Source organism: Chiloscyllium plagiosum, unplaced genomic scaffold, assembly GCF_037043375.1.
Source record: "Chiloscyllium plagiosum isolate Xiang-an unplaced genomic scaffold, Cpla_swu_hap1 HiC_scaffold_8, whole genome shotgun sequence".
NCBI lineage: Eukaryota > Metazoa > Chordata > Chondrichthyes > Orectolobiformes > Hemiscylliidae > Chiloscyllium > Chiloscyllium plagiosum.
In genome coordinates this window covers 49,172,625-49,183,318 of record NW_028270146.1, presented here as the reverse complement: position 1 = coordinate 49,183,318, position 10,694 = coordinate 49,172,625, and the positions used below count along the sequence as shown (strand labels likewise).

General features: G+C 36.7%; 1 protein-coding gene across 4 annotated transcripts in view; it reads left to right on the top strand.

The window, feature by feature from the left end:
- The window catches only part of ppp1r13bb (protein phosphatase 1, regulatory subunit 13Bb), a 123,281-nt gene that overhangs the window by 34,494 nt on the left and 78,093 nt on the right, over window positions 1-10,694 (top strand). For all 4 annotated transcript variants that reach the window (XM_043697523.2, XM_087989807.1, XM_043697522.2 and 1 more), the window contains exons 2-4: window positions 1,717-1,864; window positions 7,402-7,521; window positions 8,637-8,713. In XM_043697523.2, coding sequence (XP_043553458.1) covers window positions 1,717-1,864; window positions 7,402-7,521; window positions 8,637-8,713 — 345 coding nt within the window. The remainder of the gene's footprint in view (window positions 1-1,716; window positions 1,865-7,401; window positions 7,522-8,636; window positions 8,714-10,694) is intronic.

Below are 10,694 nucleotides of genomic sequence, written 5' to 3'. Positions count from 1 at the left end.
CAATTTGTGTTCTGATAAATTCAGCATTTTGTGCAGTTTTTTGAGGTATGTGATGCATCTTAATAAAGTAGGTAGAATATGATTTTATTGTTTTTAATCTGCAAGCTTAAAAGTTTTTGGATAATTGCCATGAGGGAACAAAATTGTTGCATACTATCGAAGCTACTTGTGTTAAATGCAATCTCAGTAAAATACCAGATAAATACTATTTATCTCTGGTAATTAGTATGCAAGTCACAGAACTGGGAATGTTTTGTTATTCGAGTTGATGAATAGTGTTTATCTTTAGCTCTCTTTCATTTTGGATTTACAGGAGATGATTTAGTCAGTATATCACCAGGCATAAAACCAGGCAAAGTGTTTGGATTTGGCAGCCCATTTTGGAAACAGATTTTCATTTTAATTTCCACTGAATTCAAGTTAAGCCCTCTTCTATTGTTTAATACTTGTTATAACCTCATCAACCAGTAAAGTATACTATTTAATGAAGTAAGAGATAACAGAAAATGATTTAATATGGAAAACTGAAAAATAAGTGTCAAATTAATTCATACTGAGAACTTTTTAGGTTCAACAAACTTTTAATGAATTTATTGAAAGCTGCTCCCTTTTGTTTTTAATAAACATATTTTGAGAGCCACTACTCTAAAACCTTCTGGTACTTAGCCTCCACTTGTGGTTTTATTATTCAAGCAGTAGCATCATTATTTTAGGTACAATGAGAACAAATGAATTTGGTCTTCTGAATCATTGATATGATTAGCCGTGTGCATAGTGCGTGAAAAAAGAATCTGTAGCTGCTGTTTTGATTCAAGCGTTGATACAGATGTACTGTTCTGGGAAATTTAGTAGACATCATTCCTTTGAAGAAAACACAATGCTGGAGAAACTCAGCAGATCTGGCAACATCTGTGGATAGAGAAAAGCAGAGTTAACATTACTAGGCTGGTATGACTTCGTCAGAATTGAAGGTTCTGATGGAGTTGAGTCGGAGTTTCCCTAGCATTCTCGGTGTTTGTTTGATTTCCAACATGCTCGGTATTTTGTCTTTATTTGAATGCCGTCATTCTTTTATGATTTGGAGATGCCGGTGTTGGACTAAGGTGTACAAAGTTAAAAATCATACGACACCAGGTTTAGTCCAACAGGTTTAATTGGAAGCACTAGCTTTCGGACCGCCGCTCCTTCATCAGGTGGTTTATCACAACCTGGTGTCCAGTTAAACCTGTTGGACTATAACCTGGTGTTGTGTGAATTTTAACATCATTCTTTTAAATTTGGCTCGGGGGGGTTCTTTTAAAGACATATTGGTCGGTTGAGCTACAGTTTAGTGTTAGCTATACAGTAAGTTATACATTTGATGCAAAATATTGCTGAGGCAAGTGCATTCTTTTTAAATGAAAATGTTAAGATCTGTTTCCAGGCTCTATGATTTATTTTTAAAGCAATAAATATGCTTTCATTGATTTGTTTTCAGCTTTGTCCAGAATCTCAACAGTTATACTGTGTTCCATTGAGAGCTATAACCCAGAATATTTCAAGTAAATTTGTTCTTCAGAAAAGATTGTTGGTCTCTGTTCAAATGAGTTTGTCCTTTTAAAAAATAGGTTTAAGTTTGAATGTACAAGGTGTTCTTTGGAAATCTGAGTTTATTAAAACCTAAACTGAAATCATTATAGTTTAAGTTTAATATGTAAAATCTTTTCTTTTTTGCAGATGATACTGACTGTGTACTTGAGTAACAATGAACAGGGTTTAACTGAAGTCCCTATAACCCCAGAAACAACATGTAAAGATGTTATTGAATTCTGTAAAGAGCCTGGTGAGATCGGTTGCCATTTGGCTGAGGTGTGGCGAGGAAATGGTGAGTGTTGCACATATTTGTCAAATATCTACCCTTCCTGATGAAGGGCTTATGCCCGAAACATTACTCTCCTGCTTCTTGGATGCTGCCTGACCTGCTGTGCTTTTCCAGAGCCACACTTTTCAACTCTGATTTCCAGCATCTGCAGTCCTGTCTTTCTCCAAATATCTATCATTGTCCATGTCAATGTTTTGACCAAAAAAGACCATCAGTTACTAAGTGCTCAACTATCACTCTGTGGTAATTTGCTGCTTTTCCCATCACCTGAGTGACAAAACAAGTTAATAATCAATTCAGGCACCATCTCTTATTTAACTCTAACCCTATGTGAGTGATCGAGAACGTCTAGCAATTCCATATTTTTCCAAGCTCCCCATTCCTTCTGTGGAAGAAACCAAATGGCAGGAAGGGTTCAGGTCACTGAAAGCATCTAATATGAATAAAATAGACCTGATTGTGAACTTTGACTATTGCGTACTAGAAAGCCCAATATGATTCTGTGCAGTTTGAGAAAAGTAGAAAACAGAAGGAACCTGATGTGAGTATTTGTCATTAGGGAGGGATTCAGTAAAGTAGATGTAGACAGCATGTTTCTAATTAGGAGGAAGGTTAGTGTTGTCTCTATGTAGTAGCCATAAAAATGAAATAATTATTCTAAAACTAATAGGGAACTTGGGAGAAGCATTTGACTTAGTGAGTGGTTAGACTGTGGAACTCAGTATCTTCATTGGTATAATTGACTGGCATAGTTAGGGGTATTTGAGGGGAAACTAGATAAGTTCATTTAGGGGAAAAGACTAAAAGAATATACGGAAAAGCTGAGATGACGTAGGGTGGACAGAAGCTTACTTAGAGCATGAATACTGGCATCAGCCAGATTTCTGAACAGCCTGTTTCTATGTTTGTAACTCTCTGCCATTTGTTTCAAGAGTAATTTATTCTTGTTTTCCATGTGTACTCATGGTCTCATTTTCCAGGATTGTTCGAAGGACTGGAGAGCATCTGTCCAGATTCCTTTTACAAGTTAATCATAATACTTAATTTATTCCTTTGCTCAAACTAGCCCAAAAACGTGGCTGCCCTTTATTGTAACCTAATCAATAAATTAATGAATATTAACAGAACAGTCGGTTCCGCTTTAATGCGGTAGTTCCGTTCTCATGCAATCCCATGTTATACATGCAATCCCATGTTATAAGAAAATTGCATGATAGCAGCACCATTTAAACTAATGGGGCTAGAATTGCATTACAACCAATACACAATTTTTAAAAGTTAGCCCTTTAGAAACAATTTGTCAATTGCGTTATAGCGAATTCACAACAATGAAATTCACGTTATCACAGAATTTCCTGAACATTGAAATTTCACCTTGTTAACAACTGTTGTGAGAACTAATAAAAATAATTAGACATTTTTATTGCACCAGACTTCTTCTCTGATATATAAGAATCTAATAACTCGTGTAATCATGCACTGAAATTTAAATCAGTAGTGTTTGCAATGAACAAAAAGGAATGATGGGCTAAAACAAATCACATAACGCTTTTACAACTAAGGAATAGAATATAATAAATATCTAGTTTTTTTTGTCAAAGATTAACCTGTTTTAAATTGAAGACGAATGAAGATAGCCAAATTGTTCTGGAAGGTAGCTGAAAATGTGTTGCTGGAAAAGCGCAGCAGGTCAGGCAGCATCCAAGGAGCAGGAAAATCGACGTTTCGGGCATGAGCCCTTCTTCAGAAAATGTTCTGGAAGGTAGACAGTTGATAGAATAACCAACAGGTTCTTTATTTCAAACTCTGTGATGGAATAGGATATTCTCACTTTTACTGTATATATATTATGTAGTTTCAAAATCAAAGAGGCATAGCTGCTACACACTGCAAAGGAATATGTTAGAATAAAGTTGCTGCATTCATGTGCAGCTGATATTTTTCTTTTTCAAAGCTTTCCAATTTACTCCCTTAATCATCTGAAGTTGTTAACTCATGTTCTGTGGAGCGAATGGATACCAGCAGTCCTCTGGTACTTATCTAAGTGGTCATTTCTGTTTGGGAGTTGGGTATTATGGATGAACGTATCCTCTCACATAATGTCAATAAGCACTTCTGTTTTGGCAGAGGCCTCTGTGAATTGCAAGTAATAACAGGACTTCTGGATGGTTTATTCTTTGTGTCCACCTTCACTTAAGGCTGCATTGCTTTAACTGAGATTGATGATGGATTGAAACAGAATCCTTGTTAGTCTCAGACCTAAGATACGAACGCATTTGTGTAACATCAACAGAGACCTGCCAATTATGCAAGTGGGCTATTTAAATGTGGAGACACTGTTTTAAAATGTAAAAGTGATGGTAACCAGGAACATTTGGCAGTAAGGAAAAAATGACTCCAGTTCAGATAAAAATAAATCGTTGCTTTCTAAGTTTATAAATGTAAATCACGGTGGCTCAGTGGTTAGCACTGCTGCCTCAGAGCACCAGGGATCCGGGTTCAATTCCAGCCTCTGGCGACTGTCTGTGTGGAGTTTGCACGTTCTCCCAGTGTCTGCGTGGGTTTCCTCCGAGTGCTCTGGTTTCCTCCCACAATCCAAAGATGTGCAGGTTAGGTGAATTGGCCATGCTAAATTGCCCGTGGTGTTCGCGGAATGGGTCTGGGTGGGTTGCTCTTTGGAGGGTCGGTGTGGACTTGTTGGGCCGAAGGGCCTGTTTCCACGCAGTAGAGAAGCTAATCTAATCTAAAATATTTATAATTTGGGTTATAAATATGAACTATTAATTTATATCAGCATTTGTTTAAATGAGGAACGGTAGGTTAATTTCTGTTTGAATTTTGACTGATTTTGCTAATTTGGAACAACAAACTGGTATTGTTTTTGGCATAAATTTAACTTCAGTTCTCCAGTAAACATTGTATACAGGGTCAATGATTGGTTTAATGTTTCTACAAAAAAAGATTCCTGGAGAAGAGTTGCACCTCCAATTGTATTTCTGCAGTTTTCACAGGGCAGAAGAAGTTATACCAACTCTAGATGCTATTTTAGGCAATGAACAACATACTTAATTACCTTATCATGGAAGCATTATTTTCAGCTTAAAATGTCTGTGAATGAGGCTATTTGAATTTTAGAAGAGGATAGCGAGCAATCCTGTAAATCAAATCATTGCATTGCTGTACACTATAGAAGCAGTAATACTGATGTTAATTCACGAAATGGTCATAGATCTGTGTCTAATATATACAAAAAGTTTACATTTTTGATTGTTATTCATGAATGAATATTTTTTTTTCTCATTTCAAAAGCACTGGCTACCAATAACATTTTCTTCAAAGTTAAATTTCTTACTGAAGTGTATAGATTTTGGCCATGTTGATCGTTTGAAGGAAACAGGATTCCTGCGAGTTTAGGAATATACATTTTGTGTTTATGCACTCCTTTTTTAAATATCCATTTTACTGCTTCAGTGAGGTATTCACCAAGTGACCTGCTTCATACATGAATAGGTTGTGTGAAATCTCCAGGTCAACTTAACTTGTGTTTTTAACCTCAGAAACTTGTCACGTTGCTTGACCCTGACTTACTGTTCCTTTCCCAGACCTGTTCCATTGCCAAAATTGCATTTTTCAACTTGTACAACATTTCCTGCCTTCACTTTGACCTATCACTCTACCTTTTTCTTGCAGAAATCCTAAACCTTGGCATTATTATCCTTAAACCACTGCTCTTCTTGCCAAGCACCAGTGTGCCCAGTTCATTTGACTTGCGGTTACAATACTTGTTTTTATTTCATGCTTCAGTGATCACCTCCAGTCATATATCTCTACCTGACGCTTGACTCAGCCAACAATGCTTAAAATTTAGCGCCACCTTTTAAATATCTAACTGTTATACTCTGGATTCTTCTGAGAAAAAAACACTTTGCTCTGATTCCTCTTGTCTTGCTTTCAAAAGCCTCTTCAAAACTTATCCCTTTAACAATGCTGTTGATTTTGGACCTAACTGCTTTCTCTTTTTTTGTCTATTATATACTCATTGTCTCTGATCTGTAAAAACAATTTTTATAGTTCAATTTATTACTGTACCAGAGTGCTGAAATCAAGTGTATAGATTCTCAGCTTCAACTCAGATGAAAATTTCCTAATCTGTTTAGCTGCAGATTGAATGCACATAAAAAAACTAAGATGTTTCCATCAGGTTTCATGGTCAGAAGTATGTGATTATTCCTTTCACCACCGGTGGTGAATGAAGATAATGTTTTTGCAACATACTTGGCAAACAATATATCTCAAATTATTGTAGATCTCAGTGAAAAAGCTAAACGTATTTAGTCCAAGGAAGTTTTTAAAGGTTTTAATATTGGGGAATATGGAAAATTGACTTCTATAGGTTGTTGTGGGAGCCATGCTTCCTGGCTGTCCAAAATATGAGCAGAGTTTTCAGGGCAGGTTATTCGATATGAATTGGTCTAAATCTGTCTCTCTGAGAATGAAGCTCAGAGAAGATTTTGTTTTTCAGCTTTGTAGTTAGCATAATTCTGGCAGGGATAAGCTTCAAAAACAAAAGCTATGCAAATGTAATAACATTGAATTTACACAGCGCGACAGAGCTACATGCTTGACTGTATTCTCTTTTTACTTGCTCTGGATAGTATTGACCAAGTGCTCCATGCAAGCTCACTATTAACCTTGACAGTTTGTATTTTATCTTTGACTATGAAATTTAAAATCATTCTTCTATCCACTTGTGGCTTCTTTGAATGAGAGATCAGTATTTGAGACTTCCTTCCCATGTTCTGTCTCAGAAATAGGACCATTTTAATTCTCTCCAAGCATTTCTTTGGAGTTGGGTGCAGCATCAAAAACTAATTTGAATTTTTTGGCAATCTATATAAGCATACAGTATTATTTATTTTTCTAATCCAGTTTAAGCCCCTATCCTAAACCCATCCCTTGCATTTATTTATATTAATTAACATCTCGTACTTGTCAACTTATTTCCCTAATCTAATACAATGTCTGTTTATCGGTCCACTTCATCATTCTATTTTCAGATGATTTTACCTACCATTGTAGCTGTGCCCTCCCATTCAAGTTTTATATCACAAGAAATGTCAGTCTTTGTGCTCTTCCCCTTCTCTGTTTCTGTGCATGTCCTTAATTATTTGCGGTCTATCTCTTGTAGTCTTTGAGAAGCAAAATATTCATGTGTTCTGTGATACCATACAACTTTCAACTTTACAGTCGCCATTCATGTATTTATCCTTTTGCCCACCTTTACTGTATATATGTTTTGAGCTGGAATGCTCCTAATTTAAAATAAAAAAGAACGAGTAGTAAATTTTAGGCATCATTGGGTTATTAACTACTTGATTTGGATTGTTGCTTTCTATATCGTTAAAGCCGAGCATTATTGTCACTAAAGGATGTGTTTTATAACAAGTTATTTAGAAAGTCGAGCATTTTATTTACTTTTGAAAATTCAAGGAAAGTTGATGTTATGTTCTAGAGGCAATAACATCCTGTTTCTTTGATAGAACGTGCCATTCCTTCTGACCATATGATGTATGAGCATCTGCAGAAGTGGGGACCTCGTAGAGAAGAAGTAAAATTCTTTCTCCGTCATGAAGATTCACCCAATGAAAATATTGAACAAAGCAAGTAAAACACTGAAATATATTTTAAGAATTTATGAATGTGGAATAATGTTTGCATGCCAGGAGCTGGACCATTTTAGTTCTTTGTTTATCTGCGGAGTTTTGTGCAGTTTCAAACTATAGTGTAAAAAAGCTGATTTGGAATTTTTTGGCAATCCATATATGCATACAGTATGTAAAGAGACCATTCTGTACATGTGTCAGATTTTTGAAAGAATTATCCAACTGTTCTGTTCACCTGCTCTTTCCCCATAGCCCTGCATTTCATACGAAAAGGTCTAATCAGAATTATTCGTGCAGGAAGTCAACTTTGATTTCTATTATTTGATATTTTAAGACTACCACATTTCATCATATTGTCATGGAAATTAATCAGCAGTAGTCTGAAACAGCCTAGAGTGAAATGGCAAAAGGTCAATCTCTCACCGTTTAACAAAATGTAATAAAGATATTGCAGGATGAGGAGCACCTTTGATCGTCCTTCACCCATTCTGAATATCCCTGTGGTCCTGCTGTTGTCATGTCATGTTATCCCTTAAATTATTCCAGACTTTTCATCTCAATTATCCTTATTTGCAAGCTTATTTCAAATGCAGAACACTTCGTGCGAAAAAGAATTTCCTTGTTTTATTTCTATTTTTATCGCATACTAATTTAAACTTATTTGCTTAACCCTTTCATTGTTTAATTAAAAAAAAAACAGTTCTGCTATTCACTGCTCTTCCAATAGTACCATGAGAACATCACTACAATTGGAAATAATTGAATTAGCAAAGCATACTCTTATTTTGATATCTCAACAACATAGTGTCTCTGATCATATAGTTGTGTTTCAGTTCTGCACCCCATTATCAGACCAAGTTGGGCTCAAATTCACAACCCCTTACTTGGACACAGGGCTAAGGTACACACTGAGAGCCACAATGGGAGATTTGGTAGTGACTAATGCACTTGCATAATAGGCAATAATTTCTGACATTATCATACACCCTTTGTGGTGAATGCGATGCTACATTAGGACTTGAGATTTTGTATCCATTTTTTAAAATCTCTAACTGACTTAACTTGAATCCAACTGGGCATATTTCAAAAGATACTTTGGTATGCTTTTGCAGGTGGACATCAGTCTCAAGATCAACTGAATAGATGGAATGGAATTCATCTGTCTACAGAAAAGCGTTTTGAAAATGGGGTATTTGTTTTCTTTTGGTTATAATTTCCTTGAACGTACGTGTGCTGCTTAATCAATTCTTTCCTTGGTTCAGGTCCTTCCAATTTATGTTCATAATACTAAGAATGTGACATTAAAGGTCAAGAATCTGATGTTAGTATGCAGCCATAGCTTGCCATTCTTCTTCATGATCATTCTGCTGCTAACCACTATAGAGTCAGAATAATCTTAAGGTTCTTTGAGGCAGTGCAACATCAGCCACATTCTTTGTTTTCCATGTCTTGTGTAATAAAACATTTATATGGAAAATATTTTCATTAACATTAGCAGTTTATCATGTGAGTGCTTTAAATTTTACATTTGAAAATTAATGTGGAAGATTTAGCAGGCTTACGACCTTATTTCAATACACTTCTCTCCAACTCTTTCACTATTTGCTTGAAGGCATTGATTTCTGAATTAAATACAATTCAAGGGTACTATCAGCTCTGTGGTGTAATTCACCTGACTCATGGCTGTGTCTGCTGCCACCACAGCTGCACAGGTGCACTGACCACCCAAGCAGTATGAATTGTTTGTAACAACGCTATAGGTAACTGCTTGCATGAAAACTTTGGAACCAATAAAAAGGCACATGTTCAAATCTTATAAATGAATTAAGTTTAAATCCGGGGGTTGTGATTTTCACACTGGCCCATTCTAATACTTGGCTGGCCTGTTCATTACCTCCATGGCAACCAGGCTTTGATCCCTCACTCTCTGTCCTGCTTCTTTACTATTTACCAATCCTCCCTAAATAAGGGAACAGGAAGAAAGAGGCAATAAGGGAGCGGGTAGCCAGGGAGATGGGCATTGGAGACCAAAACAGTGCGTGTAAACTGCAACTGTGATGTGAGGTTGGTCAGATTTATAACCATCAGTGGCAATGTGCATGTACCAATGACTTCTGGTTCATGGTACATATTGATGATGTCAGTGACACCAACTACTTTTTCTAGTGTGTTGGCAGAAGATACAGTGGTGGAGAGGGAGCGGATAGGAGTATGATTCTATTTTGACCTAATGTTATTGCACTATTTACATGAATATAAGTTGGAGGGTGGGAGCCAAGTCTGTTTCTTCTGTTTTTACATTGGATACCAAGTCCAATTGTAACCCCTCACACAACTACCCAAATGGATATCAATAAACTCAGCCCTGGTTAAGAATTTCAGACTGATTATTTAGTCTTACAGATGGTTAGATTAAAAGTGCTTGCAATAGACCTTCAAGCAAAACAATTCTGTCACTAATCCTTATGCATGCCAGTTTATTGCAATCATTAAATGTTTAGATAGATTTTATGACATCTAAATTGGAATATATTATAAGATGTTTGTATTGTTTGGCTGTTTTTAGAAAAGCAAGAATTAGTTATGTGTTTTAATACCCTTGTATTTCCAAAACCTGACCATGTCACATTTGGTTTATTGGTACAGGAGCATTCTGGCAGTGGGTGGCACGGTGGCACAGTGGTTAGCACTGCTGCCTCACAGCGCCTGAGACCCGGGTTCAGTTCCCACCTCAGGCGACTGACTGTGGAGTTTGCACGTTCTCCCCGTGTCTGCGTGGGTTTCCTCCGGGTGCTCTGGTTTCCTCCCACTGTCCAAAGATGTGCAGGTCAGGTGAATTGGCCATGCTAAATTGCCCATAGTGTTAGGTAAGGGGCAAATGTAGGGGTATGGGTGGGTTGCGCTTCAGCGGGTCGGTGTGGACTTGTTGGGCCGAAGGGCCTGTTTCCACACTGTAATCTAATCTAAAGATTGAGTTTGAGCTGCACTCAAAAACTTGAATGTAGTATGAGAGGTTTGCTCCATATTTGGATGTGACATTAAATCAAGACTTCATCCATTTGTTCAGTTTGACATTTTCAAAGCGACTTGTGGGGTCTTGTTCGTTCATGCAACATTCTTTGTTGGCAGAACAGTTACAAAGACACTGAGATAAGTACATGAATAAGAGG